Source organism: Lepisma saccharinum, chromosome 22, assembly GCF_977018435.1.
Source record: "Lepisma saccharinum chromosome 22, izLepSacc3.1, whole genome shotgun sequence".
Lineage (NCBI taxonomy): Eukaryota > Metazoa > Arthropoda > Insecta > Zygentoma > Lepismatidae > Lepisma > Lepisma saccharinum.
Genome location: NC_139250.1, coordinates 29703517 through 29730872, shown reverse-complemented (window position 1 = coordinate 29730872; position 27356 = coordinate 29703517). Strand labels below are relative to the sequence as shown.

The following is a 27356-nucleotide window of genomic DNA, read 5'->3' as shown; positions in this document are numbered from 1 at the left end:
GAAACATGGAATATGATACAGCAAGCATTTGGTGACAAGGCATTATCGAGAAGCCATATCTTTGAATGGCACAAAAGGTTTCGGAAGGGCAGAGATTCAGTGCAAGATGATCCAAAGACAATGTTGATCCCATTTTTTAATGCTAAAGGTTTGGGGCACCATGAATATCTGCCTGAAGGACAAACGATAAACAAAAACCTTTATATTGACATCCTGAAACATTTGCGTCAAGCAATTCTGCAGCGCCGTCCTGATTTCTGGGCATCTGGCCAGTGGTTCTTATTGCACGACAATGCAAGGCCACATACTGCTTTATCAGTCCAGGAATATCTGGCCAAGCACCGTATCTCTGCTCTACCACATCCCCCAATATTTACCAGACCAGTTACAGTCTGATTATTTTTGTCTCCCCGTGTGCAAACACCGCTGAAGGGAAGTGTCATGAAGATATTGGTAGCAATCCAAACGGTTTTGTGACAGATGTGTTCAGAAGCATCCTAGATGAAGCTTTCCCTGCTTGCTTCCATAACCTCCAGAAATGGCGACAGATAGCTGAGAGGACTATTTTGACAAAACCTAGGACCATTAGTTCCTAAGTTGAATACATTATTTTTTACGAGCTCAGTACTGGAACATTTCTGATAAAGGTTGTACAAAATGAACCAACCATTCTCAGGTTGCATAAAACTGCCATTAGGACAATGCAAGTCAAGATATACCAGGATGAAAGTGACCTTGTTTGACAATACACACTGGTAATAGATGGATTCCTTTGTTTTTTTGTGCACGCTATCTCATGGATGAATTCTTAGAAATCCACAAAGCTAAACATAAAATACAATAGAACTTAAAAATAACTCAGAATTAAAAGTTTTACTTACAGATGGATCAAGTGAAATGATTCGTACGGTGTTGTCAGACAGACCCACAGCCAAAAAGCGCGATCTCTGCTCTCCTACAGGAACACTTGCGAGGGCCATGCAGATAACATCTGACGGCATCTCTTTCCTTTCTGTGTACTCGTTCAATTGTCCTGTCTAAAAAGTGAAAATACATGAGCATAGTAATAATTTCACATAACAGCTGTAAAATGTTCTTATGTTTAGAAAAGATGTTAAAATAACTAAAGAGAACACAAAAATTCACATTTTGGAGAACCTCATTAACACACTAATAAACTGATGTGAATAAAAACAATTCTAGAATACCATGTGAAGTTGTGTTCATAATGGTTCACCAAAAAAAAAATGTATTACACAATATCATTAAGTAATAAAGTGTGACAGATACCGATAAGTACCGCTTACGCTGGCCAAAAATTGTTTTATTGTAGATTCTGTGTAAGTGTGTGTTCGGTCACAAAATGTTTTTTGGCAACATGAGCTAAATGTGTCAAAGAGGCAGATGACAGTTAAAAAATGCAGTGGTCATTTGTGGTACACACTCAGGTAACAAGGCTTCATAGTCATTGCTTGTGCCAAGAGCCTACTTGACAACACTAGAATTTTGATATTGTGTAATACATAATTACTTTAATGACAAACTATGGAACAATTTTCAACTCAGATGTGTGTATTCTAGGCTATCTGCTAAGCTCGAGGCTGAGAGATTAAAATACAAAAGAAAAAATATGACTGGAAAATATGCACAAAATTATTCATTTCAACAAGATGTTGGTGGTTGCACCTCACGAGTTTGCAACCTGACATGAGTTGGCAATCTTCTTTGATGAATTTGTGAGATGAGGCAAGACTGCACATGCATTGAATGCAGCCAGACTTCTTGCAAAAATCTTGATTAGTGTTGCGAAGCCATTGTGCTCAGGATGGAATTTTCCCCAGGAAGCTGAACTATTACAGAAAACTGAAAAATGTTGGCATGTGACAGAGAAATTCCCCTCTGGGCTAAGAACATCACTGTTCCAATGAATACTTGTAAACGAGTAGAAAAATCTCTAAAACAACATGCGTACTTACAGGATCCATCTCGAAGTACACCAACTCTCCTCCAGTTAGAGCAATTACTACTTGTCTCTGGTTAACAGCACATTTGACAATAGTTTTCTTTCCAGGAGCTTTCCATTCATTAACTCTCTTATCTGCCCGAATGTGGCGGATTCCATCTGGATACACCTGAAAGAATTTAGAAAATGATGGTAATCAGTAACTAACAAACTACTGTATAAAAATCGACATTCTTACCTCAACGTGTATAATGATACGAAGTAGTTTACAAGATTATTCCTTGGTACAAACTAGTGGCACAGCAGATGTTCAGGGCGAAGGTATGCCAAGTTGCATGATTCGGTGATGCACGGTCAATGAATGAGTCCCATCACCGCTTTCTTTACTTACCTTCAAGAAAAGTCCGTTAATACTGCTTTCAAGTACTTCCACAGTTGTCCTCATGATGATGGGTCCGACCCATCCAAATGTTGGAACTCCCACCAGGAATTAAATCCAGGACCTCTTGCAAGAAAGGCAAGAGTACTAAGCACTTGGCTACATGAAGCTTCCAAATAATTATTTAAGATCAGTACTGAACCAAAAATTCCATTCATATAGTGAAGAAATCAAAACACTATAAATTAGGGATGGGACCGATCGGTATCGGCCGATATAGGCATATCGGTAAAATTACCGATTATTTTACCGATCCGATATATCGATAAATATCTGATAGTTTAGTGCAAAATTCTGCCATTTTTGTTGTAATTTTTATGGATAATCTCTATGCCCTACTTTTTTAAAAAGTAAATGTCTAAGTATGCAATTTCTCTTGCACTGCAGTCACTTTGAAACACATTTTTTAAGGAGGTCAATGAACCTTTCAGGTTCTTCCAGGACCATTTCCAATTTTATATCGGATCGGTAGAATATCGGTTATCGGTATCTGTAAATTTTATATCGGCACTTTATCGGTATCGGCCAAAATTTCATATCGTCCCATCCCTACTATAAATACACCATTTAAAGAACAATTAAAAGGAAAACAATAACTAGATGCTTTAGAATAGGCATCACAACAACATCTGGAACCAGATATACAGATAATCCGAACATCCAGATAGAACAGATTTGATGAAGGATTTGTAGAAAATCCAGTGAACAATAAAAATTATGAATAAAAGAATATGTGCACAACTCATAAAATGGATAAACGATAAAAATGTCCAGATAAAGCACATGTTCAGATATCTGGATAATCAGGACAATTCAGATATCTAGTTGAATTATTGACTGAATTACAATTGTTCAGGTGCGTTGGCACTTTAGGCCATTTTGCCCCTTTCAATGTACAGTGAAACCCCAATTTTACGTTCCCGCATTATACGTTTTCCAGTTTAATACGTTCATCTGGTCAGGTACCGGCAAAAAGCCAGGTTAAATAATAGGATGTTCAACTCGATCTTACGTTCGCTCTAACTCCCGTTTCCCGCATTATAAGTTTTCAGAGCCGTGACGATGTTTTAAAAATCTTGCAGGAACCTGTTCTGTTGACCACGTGACTTTCCCTCCTTGCATTTGTCCCACCTTCCTTGCTGGACAGGAAGGGAAAACTGCACATCTTACATTCCCGGTAAAGATACAATGGGCAGATTCTTCTCCCTCAGGATCAGAGAGCAAGCCCACTGTTGCCAAACAGATTCTCGCTAAATGGTGCCTTCCTTACAATTTGGACAAAACTGAAGTTCAACCTCTCCCCCTCAGGGGAAAATTGACAACAGGCCTCAGATCACCATTCACTTCTTTGCCAACACAGATTTACGGAATCCTTCCTAGTCGACGGGAACGAAAGCGAAAAGCGAGAAGGGGCTTGTTTGTGAAAACTTTTCTTTCTTCTCCTCTGCAGCGTTGGAGTGGAGAAAAAAATAAAGGTTTGCCAACCTCCGCTATCCGATACTCAAAAAGAACTGCAATTCTTCTTTAATGGGAAGTCATTTAGATTCCTAAGGAAATACGATTAGATCTGGTTTAGATTTCACTGTAAATTATTTTTAATCAGAAGTTTTTTCAAGAATGCTATGTTATTTGGTTATCACAATGAAGCTGAAAATGCATAAGCTAAAGTGATTACCTTTTTCTATGGGCAGATAAGTGATTTTTTACTCACTGACGGAAAAATACTCTTGTCAAATCAATTGTTTGGGGGTGGGGGAGGGCTGTGTCCAATCTGCAGTGGAGTCAGAAGAACTTCCTTCTCGACAAGAGGGACAGGACAAGGAATGCCATGCACCTATGGTGGGCTTAATAGAGTAAAGTTTGTTCCCCTTACCGCAACCCACTCTTCTTGCCAAGTGTCAAGGAGGCAACAACGAAAAGCATTCTGCAAGTCCCTAGCTGGCAGTAACCTGGACAATTTGGATATCCAGGTAACCTGGACAATTTGGATATCCAGGTAACCTGGACAATTTGGATATCCAGGTAACCTGGACAATTTGGATATCCAGGTAACCTGGACAATTTGGATATCCAGGTAACCTGGACAATTTGGATATCCAGGTAACCTGGACAATTTGGATATCCAGTTAACCTGGACAATTTGGATATCCAGATAACCTGGACAATTTGGATATCCAGATAACCTGGACAATTTGGATATCCAGATAACCTGGACAATTTGGATATCCAGATAACCTGGACAATTTGGATATCCAGATAACCTGGACAATTTGGATATCCAAATAACCTGGACAATTTGGATATCCAAATAACCTGGACAATTTGGATATCCAAATAACCTGGACAATTTGGATATCCAAATAACCTGGACAATTTGGATATCCAGATAACCTGGATAATTGAATAATCTGTATTTCCAGATTTGGCCATCCCTACTTTAAACATATGGCTATGGAAAAGAATGGAGCATGAAGACAAAAGTACATAATGAAACTGTGCAGAAAAAGAGTTAGTGAAAAAAGGAATGTTACCAAAAGTAACAAACACTGCTCTGGTTCAAGGACAAGCACTTTTTCTTAACAGGCTACTACTCTAAGATGCAATAATTGAAGTGAAATGTACTCAGAATTCTGGCATCTGCAACCTAAGATGGAAGTGCAAGTTTCGTATATTCGTATAAAGTCCACTTTATGAACAGATAGGTTAATCGGGACTGGACCTACAGTTAAAAAAAAGGTTATGAACCACTGTTTGCCTCCACCAGGTATCAAAGTTGGGACACCTAGATTACAAAGTAACTATGTTACGAACTACATCATTGTGAAGGTCCTAGGATAAAAGCACAAACAAAATTTTTATTATAAAAATAGCAATTGATAAGATAATAAGTAGGGGCATGCATATTTCGTTTTTGACGAAAAAACGAAATTTGAAAAAACACATTGTAGTGTTAATTTTTCATGTTTTTGAAAGGTGTGAGATGCATTTTGTGACCATGTTTTGTCACGAAATAATGCGAAATTAACTCTTAAACATGAAATTTAGGGTTTATTCACCGACGCGACATCTTCTGAGGTCTGAATTATCCTGAGATTTATGCAATTCCCGGAAAATTGATTAATTCTGCTGTTAATATTGGAGAAGCAAAAATGAACTCCTTTACACAGAAATAAACTTAATACTCTGATAACTACATAAATGTGCTATTAGAAGTGAAATGTTAATTCTGTGGAATAAGTGTAGTTTTTAAATCAAATTTAGGATTATATTCACAATTTTAAAACCAAAATGTCCTTTTATATACCTCTTTTCATCCAATTTTTCACCGCTATAACACCGATATTTTATTTTATTTACCGCTTTTGAACCCGAAATTGACTCAGTTTTTGTACCGAAATTTTGCTTTTTTATTTACCAAAAATATGTGCTTCTAATAATAAATGTTATCAATTGTGAGAATTGTAACTATTTCTGCCAGATAAACGTAAGTTTGCCTTCACTGCTTGAAATCAATCTAAGAGAACAACTAAAAAACAACAATAAGCCTGGAACGAAGTATGTACAGATAGTATGAAAGGGACACACTACCCTGCCAATTTTGCAGTAACTTTCTTTCCAACAACACTTGTAATTAGTGATGGGCAGATTTGAAATTTTGTCAGATACCGATAAAGTACAGATATAAAATTTACCGATACAGATATTTTACCGATCCGATATAGAATTAGAAGTGGTCCTTTAAGAACCTGAAATGTTCATCGACCTTCTTAATAAATGTGTGTTTCGAGGTGACTGCAGTTCAACAGAAGTTGAATATTTAGACATTTACTTATTTAGAAAGAAGGGCATGAAGATTACCCACACAAATTAGAACAAAATTGCAGAATTTTGCACTAAATTATAAGATATTTATCGATATATTGGATCGGTAAAATAATACGGTAATTTTACCAATAAACCGATACACCAATATCGGCCGATACCGATCGAGTACTGATTAATGTCTCATCCCTACTTGTAATATTGGTTGAATTTAATAGAATAATTTACTTTAAAAACAAAACTACTTAATATATATTGGAATTACCTGCACCAAGGCATCTTCACCTAACGCTGAGCAGGACAGTGTTGGTGTTGTACCCAAGAAACCAGAATCTGTAACTTCCTCTACAGTTTCTCCAATGGATAACACAAGGGTTGCATTGACAAAAGATACTATGATGTAGGCATCATACTCCTCTGCAAAGAAAAAACAGAAATTGCTTTTAACTTTTATGAAGAAAGAAAAGACAGAACTAGTGCACTGTGCACACTGCTCAGCAAAAAAAAGTTTGACAAATTTCAAAAACTGGTAGTGCTCAAAACACTCCTCACACCAGCAAAAATGTTGGTTCCTTTACTTTACTCCTTCAGATTTCAGGGGGAATCAATCAGTCATGCAACTATGCACAACAGAACACTTCAACTCTCTTCTGCTGATGTACATACATGTCTGATGGCTAGAGGCATGTATATTTCGTTTATGATGAAAACACGAAATCAGAAACAACACATTGTAATGTTATCATGTTTCTGAAAGGTGTAAAGTTGCATTTTACTATCCTGTTTTGTAATGAAATAATGTGAAATGAACTCCTAAACATGAAATTTCGAGTTTATTTACCGATGCGATACATTCTGAAGTCCGAATTTTCCTGTGAGGTATGCAATTCACGGAAAATTGATTAATTCTGCTGTAAATATTTGAGAAGCAAAAATGGACCCCTTTATACAGGAATGAACTTAATATTCTGGTAACAACACAAATGTGTTCAGTTTGTGTAGTAAGTATAGTTTTTAAATAAATTTGGGTTTATATTCAAAATTTTAGAACCAAATTCACAATGTATATGCCACTTTTTAACTGTTATAACAGCGACATTTTGTTTTATTGACCGCTTTTGAACCTGAAAATTACTATTTTTGTGCCAAATTTTGTTTTTTTATTTACCAAAAATAAGTGCCTCTACTAATGGCATACTTGCGGCTGAACATCCGCAAGTTATAAAGACAATGGGTAGTGAGCTATCAATACGTTCAAATATCACTTATCTTTCTCCAAAGAAATTTGCTGAGAATAACATGTCAACCTACAAGATCACTTTAAACCAACTTCTACACTGTTCATTCATCCACCCTGTAAATTATTGGTTAAGTTATCTTAGAATCTACTAGACTATTTGGTGGACTTACACACCTACAAAGTACAGTGTATTTCATCATGACAGACTTGCCACTTTACAAAGATTATTAACTTTTAATTGAACTTGGGTTATTTTTGAAAATAGAAAGCTGGTGGCATTTTGTATGGTTGTTATTTACATTAACCAAATAACCAAGGAAGTCATGCATAATAAATTGCCCTTAAAAATTTGATGAAAAGTGAAGCCTGACAAGACAGTGGAGTAACAGAACTGATTTTTGTTCTGTTTAAGGGAGTGAAGAGCATATTTTGAGCACTAACAGTTTCTGAAATTCGACAAGAGTTTTCTTTATTTTTATTTTCTTACCCTATTGCTTGGTAAATTATAAACGCTATAAAATACAAAATATCTGCACTTCTATTATGGAACTTCAAGTGTTTAGATGACAATCTTTCAAAAACATCCACATTTCATTTTGCATCAGTGGCTGAACATTGGAGAAGAGTCATTGACTCCAGCGGACTGTACTTCACGGTGGTTTACACAACTTAAAAGTTTCTTATCGTACGTACCATTTTTTGAATTTTCTTAGTGTTATCAATTTTCTTAGTGTTATCACAGTTACAAAAAATGTGACAAGCTTCACTAGATTCTGTGGTGCTTTCTCCTCACCAAATGATTAACTTGTGAATAGGTTCCTTCTAGACTGCAAAATTCAGTCAACACTAACTCAAGAGTAAAAGAAAGCATTATTTTACATTACTCGTTAATAATGTGTTCACTGATTCAAAACACCAAACTAACACAGTAAAAAGTGACCTATGTACCACTGCAATGTTATCCTTTCTATAATACATGCATGTATTGTAGAAACTTTTAAATTTGTAGGGCAGTTACTCTTGGACCTAAAATAACAGCAAGCAGAAAAACTGAACACACACATGTGAATGACCAATAAAAACATATGAAGCTGTTAATTTATAAAATATTCTGTCATATGGTCATGCATACATATACAGGACACAAAATGTTAACCTTTTAATATTCAGATATTTAAACCACTTGCAATAAGCAAGCTTTACCTCTGTGGTTCATAATGCAAAAAACACTGAAATGGGCTTTCTAACCAGTTACGGGGGAGACAAACACCCAATCATCGTCGTAGGTTTCCGTAACCAGGTTATGCTACTCATTTGTAACTTCGCAATTTCCTCACGATGGTGGGTGGCCACCGATAACATACACTCGTCGAAATCTCAGGAGAAAAGTTCTGTGCATCCTATAGACCGAGCATACCCCTTGGACCACATGAACACGGTGCAGGACACTTGACAATGCTAAAATCTGAGCACAACATATGAAAATTGTTGTATACTTTCAATAAAGTCATAACTATACACGACTAAAACAATATTACACAGTGAAATCTCCTTAATTTCCATTTTACTCATCTATATTTTTTTTGAAAATTGTAAAAACTCTACTTAAAACCCTTTAACGTCGATTTATTGGCATGGGTTTTTATACCCTATTATTTTCAGGTCTAGTTATTAGCATATGAACATGTACCACATTACATGTGTCAGTGCCTGCCCTTCCTAATGGGCATTACTTGCGACAAAGAATTTAATCAAACATGCCATTATGTATTTTTCATGGTCTGTGCATACAAAACTTATGAAAAAGACAACAAAATTAAATGTGCAGTATGTACAACACACAAACCTACAACAATACTACAGAGTTAAATCCTCGTAATTTCCAATGTATTAATCTATAGATTTTTTTGAAAATGCTAACATATACAAAGTACAATAAACTAGAGTTAAATTATACCTATCAGCTTGGTGGGTATGTGGAAGAATATCTATTCTCAATAATTTAAAAGTTACAAAAGTTTTTGTGTGAAGAGATAACTACAATGGAAATGAAATTTCTTAATGTACAATTCCTACGTTGGTGTGGGACAAGGCATTCTTACCCATATGCACAAGCAACAATCACAACTTCTTACACTTATTTCCTCCTCCAGATTCTCACGCTGCCGATAAGAAATTGACAAAATCAAATTTTCCCTTCCTGTTTCCTACTATGCAACTTTCTTAATGTATTCGTACAAGAAACTAGAGAAGTAGTTCAACCAGCGATTGGATCAAAGTCTTCGACATTCTTTGCCATTCCTCTACCACTCCACTACCAAGCCAACCTCTGCCTTCCACGTATTTTTTACGATCATTCTAGACACACTGCAACTTAATTACCACAAGACACCCCTTACACATGAGAACATTACTGCCATCTCCCTGTAAATGAGGGAACTAATTCACAGAACTAGAGAATAAGAGATTATAACATCCAGAATGTATTGCTAGGACCAGGTCTGTTAAAATTTGAATTGAGATACATATACCTAACAATGATGCAAGAATGGACGATTTATTTACACTCTTAGCTTAAATATATTTTATGTGTCTTTTGCACTCAAGTCTCTGTACTCTCATTTTTACTCATGGATAAACAGAGACTGTATGAATTTCTGTTTTCTGTTCCCAATAATTTTCAGTTACTTGACTGGATCGTGATTAGATATTTTACAACATGAAAAACACACTAGTGTTTTCTGATTGAGCAAGAACTCCATTATCAATTTATATCGATTTCCCCTACATGAACAATATTAAGGAGTACATTTGAGTTATTCTGTGAAACTTATCTGCCACTTTTGGCTAGTAATGATAAGGATGAGTGATGAATAGATGAAGCTGATGAAGGAAACACCTATGGTGGATGAAATACTACCCTCAGATAAAATGTCTAATCATGCTGTACCATTAGTAGGGTTCCCTCTAATCTTCATGAAGGACATTCAGAGACATTTCCAGATTTTCCAAGAAACTTCGAAAATAAATTTCCAGACGAATTAGTGGTGCTTTAACATAGTAAAACAAAGTTTGTTTCAAAAGTTGAACTTTTGTTTGCAGTTTCAAATAATACAGTTCATTGCACTTTGTTCAAAAAAAAATTAACAAAAATAAACTATACAATATTTCTATACAGAATATCCCTATTATTTTCCTGTAGTTTACGGTTATTACAAGCATAAGAAAACAGTTTTTTCTTTGTGACGTTTCAGGAGAACACACGCTCCTTTCATCAGACATTTATTTTCATTTTGACTAAAGATACAGTTATAACAATGGTTAGTTAGTCACTTGCGAACCCATGAATAACAATGTAATTTCTTTCCTTGATCCTCAAATTAAGACAACTGACTCAACAATTCAAACATCAGTCCATAGAAAAAAATTAGCGGGGGAAAAATACATCCATGCCAAATCAGAACATTCGCGTATAACAATGGATAACATATTTTTAAATTTTTTCCTGAGAGCACAAAGACTATGTTCTAATAATGAGGATATCAAAAATGAAGAAGAAAGGCTCTTTAATATAGCAAAAGAAAATGGCTTTCACACTAACAGAATAAACCAAATCAAAAAACAAGTTGCAAGAAAACTAAAGGAAAAGAGAAATACAGACAAAGATGAAAAATCTGTTGAAAAGAAATTTGTGTGCATTCCATTCCACAAGGGATTCTCACATAAAATTGCAAAAATTTTTAGAAGTTTTAATTTCAAAATTGTTTTTAAATCACCAAGAAGTTTGGAATGTACATTTAATGAATTCAAAATGAGAAACTCGCTACCAGATGTGGAAACCACAGGAATATATAATATAAGTTGTTCATGTTCAAAAGACTATGTGGGACAAACAGCAAGGAAAATGGCAATAAGATGGCACGAACATGATTTGGACATTATAAATCTAAACCCAAGAACAGGTTTGTCAACTCATATCATCGAAGAGAAGCATTTGATTAAAAAGAGAAGGGTTTTAAAAAGATTAACGGGAAACACAGAGTTGAATGTCTGGGAAGCCTCGTTCATTGCAGAAGAACACTGGAATAAATTAAATAATGAAAATGGTAACATAGATCCAGTGTGGAGTTTTCTTTTTCACAAATGGAGTAAGCCACCATCTTTAAAATTTAATGTAACAGAAAACATCAAGAGACTTTGTGAAAACAATGATGAATTTGAATTACCTGATGATATTTGGCATTCATAATTTAAAAAAAAAAAAAAATAGACTGCTTTTTTCACAGTTAAGTTGCTATATTACAACAATGTACCATTGACAACATCCATTATATAACAGATTCTTTTTGTTTAAAAATTACTAACCATTGTTATAACTGTATCTTTAGTCAAAATGAAAATAAATGTCTGATGAAAGGAGCGTGTGTTCTCCTGAAACGTCACAAAGAAAAAACTGTTTTCTTATGCTTGTAATAACCGTAAACTACAGGAAAATAATTGTATCATGCAAGCAATGCGTACATACAAGAAAAACTAGAATATCCCTAGTCACGAGGCTGGTTTCATTCCTGAAACCTGACAAGTACAAAAAACAAATTATTTTCCCTGCCTTTTCCAGGTTTTCAGCTACATTTTCAAAATTCCATCCTATTTCTTTTGACTTTCGCACGTTAGTGAGAACCCTGCATCTCATTATTTCACTCATTCCAGCTTGTAAGAATTTCACTAAGAATTTGTCACAGTACAAAACAATCCATCTTCTGAAAATTTATATTTCAAATGTTGCATTAGCTGCTACCTACCAATTATGTCTAGAATTAGTGCGGTGTATCTTCGCAATCACTATCTCACCTGTTGTCCAGCTTCTCACGACCTTCATCACAATTTAGACATCTTTCTTCTGTCCCTGAAAGTAAAACCAACTGGTGTTTGATAGAACCTTATCAAGCCACCAGTGTTTACAAAAGATTCCTGACTATCTTATTTTTTTACACTTAATCCTTGTGAAACTTCAATTCACCAATCAATAATATAAAAGTTTAACAGTTAAAGTATACCAGTACCATCAACACAAATTCACGATCTTAGAAAAAAATCACACAAATGTGAATGCCTAATAGAAACAGTGAACAAAGTTGTTAATTTATAAAATAATTCTGACAGAATTATGCAAGACACAAATGTTAACCTGTTTTAATATTTAGAAATTTAGACTGCTTACAACAACCAATCTTCAGTTCCAACTGTGGTTCCCAATGCAAAAACAAAAAAAAAATAGGCTAAGAAAGTGAAAGCATTTTGACTTAAATATTTTCATTTGTACAATTTCAGATTTTGGGAAGCTATTCCCACAGTATATATCAATAGAATAATAAAAAAACATTCATGGTGTAATGGTTAGAAATTCAAAATAATGGATTTAAATTTCAAATATGGTCGTTGCTATATACTTCAACAATTCATCATTCATATAAATACATAACCTAGATAGTAAATAAATTATGAATACACAACTTGGGAAAACATTATACTTCCATACCATCAATTCGCCTCTTCACTGTCCACACAGCATTGGGATTGCCTGGTAGTTCAGACACGGCCATTTCAGACACCTCCAGACCATGTCTCAAAACTCGAATTGAAGACCTGGGGCCTCGACCACACAGCATGTACAATTGTGGTGTATCCTCATTGGCTGTAATTATAAGCAGAGAAAACTAAACTTTAGAATAAGCAATGCATTATTCTGAGAGGATATGCTGAAAACTTACGACATTTTCACATTGTAAAACCAAATCTTCAAAATGCTGTTATTACTTAACTTGATCCGCAAACTGTTTTCTCTTCTTCGTTTTATTAATTTACAGCAAGTTCCAACGAGGATGGTGGCAGTGGCCACTGAAATTAATAGAACGAAGAAGAAAAACAGTTTCACGGATAAAGTGAGTACTAGTTTCTCTATATTTATATAGTACCGCGTCTCTTTTCCCAATTATGAACTCTATTAACATAAAAACAAAACTCATGCACACTTTATTTTTTAATGTAAAGTTTAATTTTGAAAAGCAAAACTGATCGTTATCACATTCATATCTTAATAATGTGATTACATTACATGTTAACATCAGACTGACATGGTATCAGTATGAAAACAAACTCTTGATAATAGCATGGTTGTTAATGTGGGACTCAGTCTCAATAGCAAAGCCTTCAACTAAATGCACTAACTAGATATGTAGCATTACCACAATTTTAACTGCTTCAGTCTTGTTATTTCCAAGGATACCACATTTTGTCACCACTAACTTGTATACAAATGAAGAAAAATTAACTACAGTATTTCGAGAAATGCCACCAACTCAACTTGAAATCTGATACTATTTGTATGCATATGATTATGATTTTCTCAGTCAATATTCAAATTTTGCTACCAGAACTCACTTCTAACAAGTATCTTCCAACTACTAATGTAATTATACGTATGAGCTAGCTTATGCACACAATCAATGCAAAATTTAAAAGTTATGACAAAATTAATAACTACTACGGATCCAACTTGTGCCTTGGTTATAAGGCCAACCTCCAGCCTAAACACAACATCCACACTTTGGTGGCAATCAGGTACACACATAAATTGTTCAGGCTTGAGGCTGATTTGGTAGCTCAGGGGTAGAGTACTAGCATAGAGTGCCAAGGACACAGGTTGGATCACTGGTAAGGAATTATTTGCACATAACACTTCAAAAAGTTATAACTTCTAATTTGAATTGTGTATCCATTTCCTTCTCTGGTGTATTGTTAACAGAAAGAGATGTGGTAAATGTGTTGAAGGTTGATAACCAGGATGAAAGACATTGCACGTGTTACATCCAACGATGCTTGGCCTTCATTTATCTTGCACTGTTGTTGCGACCAGTATGTGGATAAGGCCAGATACTGGAGATACCTTAGTGCAATGCATGTTTGAACATTGCCCACACAGCAGTGGTGTTTCAAAGAAAGGAAATTGAGAATTCCAATATACATACATGCACAACTTTGTAACAAGCCAAAAGTTTCAGAATGGGCAAGTTGCATAAATTCTCAAGGTCAATTTACCAAAATCAGGGTAGCCACTCGAGGACCATGATAAAATTCAAGTATAATTCCTGGTTTTCAAGGCGAACTTTCAAAAAATTCAAGGGTAGAAGCAGATGTTTTCTCTATTTCAACCTTACGTATTACCATCTCTCACCACCAAACACAAACATTTTAACAATATAAAGGGGGGGGGGTGTGATTTCGATGTATGCAAAAATTCTAATTCAATTCAATTAAACTGAATACATATATTTAAAATATTTAATTTAAGGTGCAGAGTTTACATTTGCAATTTCCCATATTCAGCCTCGAAATACATATACAAACACAAGTCACAAATTTTAGGGGATATATAAATATACAAAAAATTGTTAATTGTATAATAATTTCAAACTCAAATTTACTTAAGCAATTTCAACATCAACTTATCCTGCATTAATCTTTAGTCTGTAAGATAAGATTGTTCTGCAAGTAACACTAACAGAATAAACGGATTGAGAGATTTGTTTTATTTTCAATGCAGCTTTTCATTAATTCAAATCTCATCTGAATTTATCATGTCCCGAGGCAAGTTGTCACAGTTTACCTTTAATTTTTATTGTGTAAGGAAAATATGTTTTTGGATAACTTGCAATTTTTCACGTCTACGGAGAAAAATTCAAGTATAATTCATGCATAATTCCTGGAGCCAATAATTCACACATAATTTCCGGAATTCTCAGTGAGTAGGGTTTTCCTCTCATAGAAAATACATTATTGTATTCAAAAAATTAGAATGACTATGACTTCATTGTATTCAAGTATAAGTCCAGGTTTTCACGGTGAATTTTTTCAAAATTTAAGCGCTTCACCCTCAACACTTTTTACATGAATATTCAATGAAAATAGATATTCGGTTTGGAGTTATTCTGAAACATAATTGCCAAATCAGCCAAGTGTGTCTCCAAAATATTTAATAGCTGTCTTTTAAACCTTCTCAAATATATTTACACATTTTACTTTACACTTCACTGATCAGTTACTCAATGTAAACATTAAAAGAAAAAAATCACATCTCTGCAGGTAAGAAATCCATAGTTATACCATCATTAGTAACTATTAATACAAACACCGGATTGCAAGAATTATCAGCAATCTTATGGCTTATCAACAATTAAACTGGCCCATCCGTAACACACACTGATGCATGTAGTACCAGACTATAACACTCACCCAAGTCAGCAACCTGGCATGCCAATATTGGTGACAAGGAGTCCAGTTCGTCAACCAGAACAAGATTACGCAAGGGACGCGGTGCAAAGAAAAAAGTGTCTCCTTCCTCCAGGGGCATAGCAGAACTGAACTCTGGTTCGTCATCGTCATCTCCAAGATGCGCAATTTGATAGAGGTAACTGAAAGAAAATTGAAACTCTTATTAGTACATGAAAGTCTGTGATGGAAATAACATTAAAAACAAGAGACGTAAAGTTTCAACACAAAGGCTTGATTAGCTGGTATATCAAATTTTCGGATCGGTCTCAATACTTCTTCAGTGATGAGAGATAAATACACGCAAGGAGCAACAGTTAAAATATGGCTAAATCAAGGGGTAGGAGCCAGCTTTTTTCTTCTTCTTTCTTTTAAATAGAGGCTGAGCAGGCTATAAATACAACCAAGATCAAACTAAACATTTTGAAATGTGACCTCAAAACATCTACTTTATTAATAAATACAAGAGTAGATTAAAAGTAATTAATTCTTGTTCCAGAGTGGCCTTCTTGAAGAAGGGTAATACCATACATAACAATGCAAATTATTCCAATATATGGCCTACCCTATCCCTGCAGATTTTAAAATTCAACAGTGTAAAAATTTCTGCACTTGGTTAAAACTACTTCAACATGTTGAAAAAGTACACAAACTTGATCCTGTGAGCAAGAAGAAAACTATTCGATAGTTGAATGTGATCATGGAATGAAGATAAATATTTATGCTGGTTATGCTGTTTAACTCATTTAACCATGTTTTAACCACTGCAGAAAAACTTGGGTCCATCCAACAATTTGGAATCCCAACAAAACAAAGTACATGATTGGAAAAACATGATCAGACTGTATAATGTTGAATGTCTTTGGCATTTAGTTGTGTTGCACTGTTGGAAATCAATACCCAAAGTAAAAATACAAGTTATGAGAATTTTATCAACAGCAAGAGCAAGCCACAATCAGATTAAGTAAACATTCACTGATTCTCTCAGATGAAGCGCGGGTAATAATAGTTTCATCATATTGTGGCACACATTTGATTATACACTGACAATGAATGAACATTTTTTTGCACTATTTAATATTTAAGTAAATGTATTTCTCTAAATTGCCTTAAGAGAAGAAGAGCGGTTAGCTGGTTACCAAAATTTCAACCACATTATCAATAAAAACAAAAAATTCCACGTCATCTCAATGAGCTCAATCCATAGTGTAACACCAAGCACTTCATGACAAACAACTTTTAAAATCAGAGTGCACATAAATGAATCTTTGCAATATGAAACATATGTTAAAACTGTGTAATGTTGAATTTCTTTAGACTTTAGTTGTGCTGCAATGTTGGAAAACAATATCTTAACTAAAAATTAAGGATGGTACCGATTAATCGGTACTCTATCGGTATCGGCCAATATAGGCATATTTGTTTATCGGTAAAATTATCAATTATTTTACCGATCCGATATATGAATAAATATCTGATAATTTAGTGCAAAATTTTGCCATTTTGTTGTAACTTTTAAGGATAATCTCCATGCCCTACTTTCTAAAAAAAAAAGTAAATGTCTAAATATGGAATTTCTTTTGCACTGCAGTCACCTTGAAACACACATTTATTAAGGAGATCAATGATCATTTCAGGTTCTTCAAGGACCATTTCTAATTTTATATCGGATCGGTAGAACATCGGTTATCGGTAAATTTTATATCGGTATCGGCCAAAATTTCATATCAGCCCATCCCTACTAAAAATACAATTACGTGAATTTAATCAACAGAATGAGAATGCCACAATCAGATTAAGTACACTTTCACTGATTCTCTCAGATGAAGCGCGGGTAATAGTATTATCATCATATTGTGGCACACACTGATTATATAAGGACCAAGAAAGTATTGGAAAAAAATTTGCACTAGTTAAGCTTGGAATAAAAACACTGCTCTAAATTTCTTTAAGGAAAGGAAAGAAACCTAGGTAACAACAAAAATGTCTATCAGACTTAACATTAGTACAAAAAACAATCAATTAAATCGCAAGTAACTCAATACATTGCATAACACCTAGCACTTCGTACATAAGTGAACAAATATGCACCTTCTGCAATATGAATCTTCTTCCTTCATGAGGTTATGTTCTAAGTCAACTTTGTGCACAGATAGGCTAATCAGGACTAGACCCCAAAGTTTACAGTGTGATTTTAATACCAAGTGCCTCCACAAGCTATAAACCCCGGTTTATAGGGTTTTATGGTGGCAGTGGCCACTGAAATTCATTGAAAAAAAGAAAAAACAGCTTCGCAGATAAAAGTGAGTACTAGTTTCTCCGTATTTATATTACTTAACGCAAAATAATGACATTTACGAAAAAACACTAAGCAAGAGAGAAAATCAGTCATGAATAAGTTTAGTCATTATCAATCATTAGTCTAGCATGTTAGTAGAGTCGTCTGTTCTCTTCACTGAAGCAAAACAATTTGCAACACAAGATTTTGTGAGTATTTATGAGCGTATTAAACAATTGCACATGCAACAGAATTCATCTCCCTTTCCTCTAATTTATGGAAATTCAAACTCCAATATTTCAGTTTATTTTTTTTTAAATACATTAAGAATAGAGATGATCAGTCACTGATAAGTTTAGTCATTATCAATCATTAGTCTAGCACGTTAACATCATCATTTCATCTCTGTTCTCTTCGCTCAAGCCAAACAATTCGCAACAAAGATTTTTTTTTTAAAGCATGCCGATTATCTATTTTGAGCTTATTAAGCAATTGCACACAAGCAATAGAATTCATTTCCTTTCTTCTAATTCATGGAAATTCACACCCCAGTATTCCTTAGTTAAAATTTTAAAAGGATTGCACATTAGTTCAATTCCCAAGCAGATTTATATATTTACAAATTTACTCAATATATATTAGGTACTTTTCAAGTATAATGCTTAACTAATAATGTTCTTTTTTAAACATTAAGTAAGGGAGATGATCAGTTATGGACAAGTTTAGTCATTATCAATCATTAGTCTAGCACGTTAAAAACATCATTTCATCTCTCCATCCCAATCACCATAATACTGTACATATGTGAAGTATTAACACCACATTTACAGTGCCCACCATGACCTGAGCATTCTGTTTAATAATTTGTTCCATACATTCCCTCTTATTTGCAATACTGCACTTTGCATTAGGAAGAGGTACTGAATAAACACGTTCAATCTCTATTCCTAATATAATCAAGCTGAAATAATTTAGTGATTAACCTTTATTAGAAGAATCTTCATAAACTTCATGGTAATTTACAATCCAACGGGTGATTAAATATGGGGTATCCTAAATTTTACCAAATCAGAACAATATATAAATCATTTGTTTCTTCATATGAAACACGGATAAAGTAGTCATCATTTCATGGTATTTTACGTCCTTGTAAAGTTCTCAATCTCCAGGCAATAATTTTACATCTTTCCATTTCATGGGAATTTAAATCAAGTAATTTTGTTCACTAGTTAAACATACTACAATTGCAACCATCAACATTAATTTCACAGCAAGCTTAGCAGAATATTTACATGTTAAGAAATGTCTTCATGTGTAAATGGTGTTAAAGGATATTATCAGTCAGTGATGATTCAAATCATCATCAATCGGAAGTCTCACTTATCAATACATTCCATCTGTTCTTTTGATGTAAGCAAATTTCAAACACAAACACTACAAAACATGTATTATTTTATGTCCTCCAAAGATTAATGCAATTCTTGATCAAAATTATGGCGTAGAGGTTCACCTTACAATCACATTCTTATTATAACATTAACAAAAATATAACTGGCAGGTGAGAATTCTCTTCTATGTTTCAATCATTCAAACGACCAGGGCAGGTAAAAACTGAAGAAAAAAATTACACCACTTATTCAAATGATGTTGATAGGTATTAGTGTAAGCAATGCCTGAAAACAAAAAATATTCCCCAATCGCTATTAGCTCAATACATGGCATTATTATCAGCTACAATCAGAGTGCACAGAAATACACCTTTGCAATATGAAAACATGTCAAGAGCGTATAACGTTGAATGTCTTCGGCATTTAGCAGTGTTGCAATGATGAAAAACAAAAAAAAATACAAATGATATGAATAGTATCAAGAGAAAGAGCATGCCACAATCAGATTAAGTGTACACATTCACTGATTCTCTCAGATGAAGCGCGGGTAATACAATTATCATCATATTGTGGCCCACATTGATTATACACGAACAAAAAAGTTATGGATAATTGGATAATTTTCTTTACACTTCTTACATTAAATAACTGTATTTCACACTATCATTAAAACAAAAAAAATTCCCTTAATCGGAAGTAGTTCAATACATGGCGTAATGTTGATTGTAGCTGTTTTTGTTGTGGTGTCATGTGTTTTCAGCATGGAAGAACTTTACGTTCAGATGCTAGAGAGATTGTGATGAATGTGCAAAAGTAAATAGAAAAAGTAAAATGGGAAGAATTCTCACATGCTTCAAAGCATGAAACAGATGTCAACCAGCAAATCCATGGTAAGTTGGCCATTGCCCTATAATAAAAAAAAATGTTCCACTAAATTGCAATTGGCATTGCACCTAGCACTTCATATCACCCGATCTTTAATAAAATACATGCTAAAACCAAGAATGCATTGAAATGCACCTATGACTTATTACTTAGTGATTGACCAATACCCATCAGTACAGATACAAAATTTACCAATACCGATAACCGATCAGATATAAAATTCCGAATGGTCCTTGAACGGGAATGGTTGACCTCCTTAATAAATGTGTGTGTGAAGCGCAGTGCAAAAGAAGTTGCATATTTATTTAGACATTTAATTCTTTTAATAGTAGGGCATGGAGATTATCCATAAAAATAATGAAAGTAATTTTACATTAAATTATACCATATTTATGCCTAAATTGGACAATACCGATAAGACTCCTGATTAATCTGTCCCACCCCTACAATAACTGCAAGCAACTCCATACCTAAGTTTTATTAACGTTCTTTTTTACTTCATACAAAAACTTTTCCACACCTTCATAACCTTTCCCAACATTCAACGTTCATGTACAGAATCATTTTCTTCTCTAATGTTTTAAAAACATCCACATAGACAAAGTTAATACCTAGTGCAAAATCTATCACTTTTTGTACAAAAGTTATGTCAGTTCAAAGTCTTGACTGCATGACTTTTTAGACATCTTGTACAATCAAGCTTCGATAAATTAATGATGAATCAATTGTAAACATCTACAATTTTGCCATGATCAGAACGCGATACATATCATTAGTTCCTTCATATGAAACACGGATTAAAATGCTGTAGTAATCATTTCATGGTATTTCAGGTGCATATGAAGATCTTTCTTCAGGCAACAATTTCATATTCTTTCTATTCAACAGAAATTACATTGGTGTAAAACTTTATAATCTTTTCAACGATATTGGTTCATTCAAAATAAATACTTTTTGAAACACATTAAGGGAGATAATCAGTCACAGAGAAATTTAGTCATTATCAATCATTAGCACCTAAAAAACATAATTTCATCTCCGTTCTCTTTACTCAAACAAAACAATTCGCAACAAAGATTTTTTTAAAACATGCTGATTATCTTTTTGAGCTTAATCATTTCCATACAAGCAACATAGTTCATCTCAAATTCCTAAATTCATGGAAATTCAAACTCCAGTATTTCTTACTTAAAAATTAAATAGCATTGAACATTAGTATAAATTCCGAACAGATTTATATATTTACAAATTTGCTCCATACATATTTTGTGACTCAAGTATAATGGGTAACTAAAAATGACATTTTTTAAAAACGTTTAATAGGGGAGATGATCAGTCACGGACAGGTTAGTCATTATTAATCATTAGTCTAGCACGTTAAAAACAACATTTCATCTCTTCATTTCCTCGACTCCAGAAAAACAATTCATCATTTCATTTCCTTGACTCTAGAAAAACAATTTGCAACACAGAAATTTTAAAATTTCACAAGCTTATTTTGCATTTGCACACATCATGCAACAAAATTCATTTCCATTTCCCCCTAATTTATCGAAGTTCAAACTCCATTAATACTTAGTTACTGATTACACAGCATTGCACATTCAAATGAAAAGCAGATTATTATATTTACAAATTTGCTATATATATTTTATGTGCCTTTCAAGTATACTGTTAAAACTAAAAATTACATTTTAAAAAAACATTAAGTAAGGGAGATGATCAGTCACGGACAAATTTAGTCATTATCAGTCATTAGTCTAGCACGTTAAAAACATCATTTCATCTCAGTTCTCTTTACTCAAGCAAAACAATTTGCAACAAAGATTTCTTAAAACATGTTGACTATCTTTTTGAGCTTATTAATCATTTCCACACAAAGCACAGAATTCATCTCAACTTCCTCTAATTCATGGAAATTCAAACTCCAGTATTTCTTATTTAAAAATAAAACAGCATTGAAAATTAGTTTAAATTCCAAACAGATTTATATATTTAGAAATTTGCTACATATATATTATGTGCCTCTCAAGTATAATGGGTAACTAAAAATGATATTTTTTAAAAACATTAAAGGGAGATGATCAGTCATGTACAGTCTAGAATGTTAAAAACATGAGTGCACAGAAATACACCTTTGCAATATGAAAACATGTCAAGACCGTATAATGTTGAATGTCTTCAGCATTTAGCAGTGTTGCAATGATGAAAAACAAAAAAAAATACAAATGATATGAATAGTATCAAGAGAAAGAGCATGCCACAATCAGATTAAGTGTACACATTCATTGATTCTCTCAGATGAAGCGCGGGTAATACTATTATCATCATATTGTGGCCCACATTGATTATACAAGAACAAAGAAAGTTATGGATAATTGGATAATTTTCTTTATGCTTCTTACATTAAATAAATGTATTTCACACAAAGGAAAGCAAAGAAAGCTCGCTAACTACCAAAATTTCAACCACACTATCATTAAAACAAAAAAAAAATCCCCTTAATCCGAAGTAGTTCAATACATGGTTTAACATCTAGTACTACAAATATAAAACCTTTGTCAATAAGTTTTTTTTTTGTTTCTTTGTTCGTTCGTTCATGATTTCAAGTCCACTTTATACAGAGATATGCTCATTGGGACTGGACCAACAGTTTATAGTGGGATTGGAACACTATGTGCCTCGACTGGGTATCAAACCTGCAACTAAGAGCCACTTGCAATATGAAACAACAATTGTTAAGATTGCATAAGGTTGAATGTCTTCAACATTTAGTTGTGTTGCAAGGTTTAAAAAGAACACTAAAATACAAATTATATGATTTGAATCAACAAAGAGAATGCCACAATCAGACTAAGTAATTATGGCATAAATTGATTATATATGGTTCAAATTTTAAATAAATGTATTGATCTAAATTGCTTAAGGAAAGCAAAGAAATATATTTACCCCAATTCCAACCATGCTAACATTAAAACAAATATATATATATATATATATATATATATATATATATATATACTAAAATGCAATTAGCTCAATACATGGCATATTACCTAGAACTTCATGAGAAACTAAATATGCTGACCAAGGCAGTAAAATAAATTACTGCCTTGGTCAGCATATTTAGTTTTTCATAATTATGGAAACAAGGCTTAATGGTTTTATAATAGAACTTCATATGAAACATGCTAAAACCAAAGTGCACAGAAATGTACCTCCGCAATATAAAACAATATCCCATAAGACTGTATTGTTCATTGTCTTTAGTATTTAGTTGTGTTCTAATGTTCAAAAGCAATATTCGACAAAAAAATGCAAACTGTATAATTTGTGTCAACAGAAAGAAGATGCCACAATCAGATTAAGCTATCATTGTATCTCAGATGAAGCGCGGGTTATAATATTATCATCATATTATGGCACACATTGTAAGAAGAGTGTCATGGACTCTTTTGCACTACTTAAATTATAAATAAAGGCATTGCTCTTACATTACTTTTACCTCTATACAGGACAGAAGCCTCTCCTACCGGTTTCAATCTCTAGTAAGGAACATGTTGAGCATGAGCTTTTCAAACTTGCCACAATATACAAAGAAGATGCCTTCAGAGAATTAATTGGAGGATAAAATTCATTTTGTTTTGTTGCTGAATGATAGAACTCTTAGTGGAAGTAAAATTTGTAAATTATTACATCCAAAATCTCAGAAATTTCATGCCACATTCAGATTAAGTAATCTATCACTGTTCTCTCAGATGAAACACGGATATAATATAATCATCATCATATGGCACGAACTGATTAGATATGAACCATATTTATTGCACTCGTTGAATTTTAAATAAATGTATTGCTCTAAATTCCTTAAAGAAAGCAAATAAGGTTTGCAAAGTACCAAAATTTCAACCATGTAAACATTATAGGGCAAAAGTCAAAACTGTACGGCTTGTTATAACTTATTAGAAATGCATGGATAAAAGTAGATTATATGTGCAAGATGGAATGTTGATTGTAGCTGTTTTTGTTGTGGTGTCATGTGTTTTCAGCATGGAAGAACTTTACGTTCAGATGCTAGAGAGATGGTGACGAATGTGCAAAAGTAAAATAGAAAAAGTAACATGGGAAGAATTCTCACATGCTTCAAAGCATGAAACAGATGATGCGAGTACCGAAGTCAACCAGCAAATCACTGGTAAGTTTGCCTTTGCCCTATAATACAAAAAACATTCCACTAAATTGCATTGGCATTGCACCTAGCACTTCATATCACCCAATCTTTAATAAAACGCATGCTAAAACCAAGAATGCACTGAAATGCACCTATTAGTATTACTTAATGATTGGCCAATACCCATAAGTAGATACAAAATTTACCAATACCGATCTCACATAAAATTCCGAATGGTCCTTGAACGGGAATGGTTAATTGACCTACTTAATAAATGTGTGTGTGAAGTGCAGTGCAGTGCAAAAGAAGTTGCATATTTATATAGACACTTAATTCTTTTAATAGTAGGGCATGGAGGTTATCCATAAAAATAATGAAATGGCATAATTTTGCATTAAATAATAACATATTTATAGAAATATCAGATCGGTAAAATAATAGATAATTTTACTGATAAACAAATATGCCGAAATTGGACAATACCGATAAGATTACTGATTAATCTGTCCCACCCCTACTATAACTGCAAGCAACTCCATAGCTAAGTTTTATTAACGTTCTTTTTTACTTCATACAAAAACATTTTTACACCTTGGTAACCTTTCCCCACATTCAACGTTCATGTAGAGTATAATTTTCTTGTTTAATGTTTAAAAAACATCCACATAGACAAAGTTAATACCTAGTGCAAAATCTATCACTTATCACCACCCTCGGTTCCTTCTAGAAAACGAAACTCCCGTGAGGAAACGAGGCTGATGTGACCGCGCAGTGGAGCATGCTATAGATAGTCCTATGAGTCTCGAAAATGTTCATTGAAAAATACAGATGTTACAGTTGAAACCAGCATGTTTCAAAGAAACCAGATGAAGTTATATATTAACATGAGTTTTATTGCACGTATGAAACCAAATTGAAAAATATAATAAGGTTAACAAAATCTTTTGGAACCATTCTATCGTTCCATTAATTCATCTAAGTTAAATTAAAGACACATACCAAATACCAATTAGAATTAACGAACTCTACCTTACATGAATAACGCTAGTGTACGTGCAGAGTATCAGATCGGCATGCTACCCAGAACTCTAGTGCTTCAGCCTTCCTGTTCGCTCTTGAACACTCGAGCTCATCTGTGCAGCACCAATCAGATCACACCTGACGTCATCTCTACTTCTTATATTTAACCCTAGAGTTCGTTAGTGTACACATCATCTTGAAAGACCCGTTTATATAACAAAGTGGTCTTACACTTTTTGTACAAAAGTTATGTCAGTTCAAAGTCTTGACTGCATGACTTTTTAGACATCTTGTACAATCAAGCTTCGATAAATTAATGATGAATCAATTGTAAACATCTACAATTTTGCCATGATCAGAACTCGATACATATCATTAGTTCCTTCATATGAAACACGGATTAAAATGCTGTAGTAATCATTTCATGGTATTTTAGGTGCATATGAAGATCTTTCTTCAGGCAACAATTTCATATTCTTTCTATTCAACAGAAATTACATTGGTGTAAAACTTTATAATCTTTTCAACGATATTGGTTCATTCAAAAAAAATACTGTTTGAAACACATTAAGGGAGATAATCAGTCGTAGAAAAATTTAGTCATTATCAATCATTAGCACCTAAAAAACATCATTTCATCTCAGTTTGTTACGTTCCCCGGTTTAGTCTCAATGGAGCTACTAACTTTTATTCCTCCACGGCGAGCATGAGACTTATCAGCCTACAATGAAGCCCTCAGGTTGTGGGAATCAGATAAGGATATGCTTACGTAGACTTTAATAACTCCCACACACAAAAATATATTTAGATGTCAGTTAATGTAAATATATAACACTTGAACTCACAATTAAACTTCTTATTACAAAGAAAAGTGTATTTAGATCATAATACTTTTTCACTACACAAATTACACAAATTAACACATTCACATTTCCAAAATCACTTCCATTATTCCAGAAACATCCATAATCATTCTCTTCTTCTTCTTCTTCATGCCTCTCACCGCATGCATGGTAGCAGTCTTGGGCAACGGTCTGAAAACAGGGCTGGAAATTCGCGCACTAGTATGAACAGCACAATATTTTGTTACACTTCACTTCACTGCAATGATGAGGGATGATATCAAAAGCGGAGTTCACACTGTCGAGCAAATCCATAGAGAATCCACATAGTAGAGGGGGAAGGTGATGAAAGTAAAGAGGGCAAGGAGAGAGGAAAAGGAACCTTTTTTCGAAGGAGTCTGTGAAAGAGTGCCTGACGTTGTGTATTCCATACCGGGCATTGAAAAAATAAATGGGTGGGGGTTTGTTTATGTTCTCCACAGCTACAACTGGGAGAGGGAGTTTGGTGAATTCTTGCCAGATGATCGTTTGTGGTCACGTGTCCCGTTCTAAGGCGTAGGATACAAGTGATCACTTCACGAGGCATTTTTAGGTGATGAAACCAGGGTCGAATAGGAAATTTATCGATGAACCATTTATAAGTAGTGGTTTGTGCCACTGCGGCATGAACCCAATTTTCCCACTGGGAATGAATTTTTTTTTTGACCCGAGGTAAAAGATCAGTATAGGCAAGTCGGATAGGAGAGGGGGAAGGAACGTCCACAGCTGTTTTGGCATAAAGATCCACTAGGTCTTGATAAGGATTAAGGTTGCTATGCGCTTTGACATAAGTGAACTGTACGCGTTGGTCGTTGTGGTGGAGGTGAAAGTACTCCTGTAAAATTAAGGTGGGAAAGAGTTGCAAACGATAAGCTGCCTTACCACAACGAGCGATCGTAAATAATACACTGACGGCATCTGTGAGAATTAAAGTTTGCGGG

General features: G+C 34.0%; 1 protein-coding gene across 1 annotated transcript in view; it reads right to left on the bottom strand.

Moving 5' to 3' along the window:
• The window catches only part of Sf3b3 (splicing factor 3b subunit 3), a 121095-nt gene that overhangs the window by 43108 nt on the left and 50631 nt on the right, over window positions 1-27356 (bottom strand). Inside the window, exons 7-11 of the mRNA XM_083144100.1 lie at window positions 15757-15935; window positions 13004-13159; window positions 6490-6641; window positions 1977-2132; window positions 882-1037 (exon numbers count right to left, since the gene is read on the bottom strand). Of these exons, the coding sequence (XP_083000226.1) occupies window positions 882-1037; window positions 1977-2132; window positions 6490-6641; window positions 13004-13159; window positions 15757-15935 (799 nt within the window). The remainder of the gene's footprint in view (window positions 1-881; window positions 1038-1976; window positions 2133-6489; window positions 6642-13003; window positions 13160-15756; window positions 15936-27356) is intronic.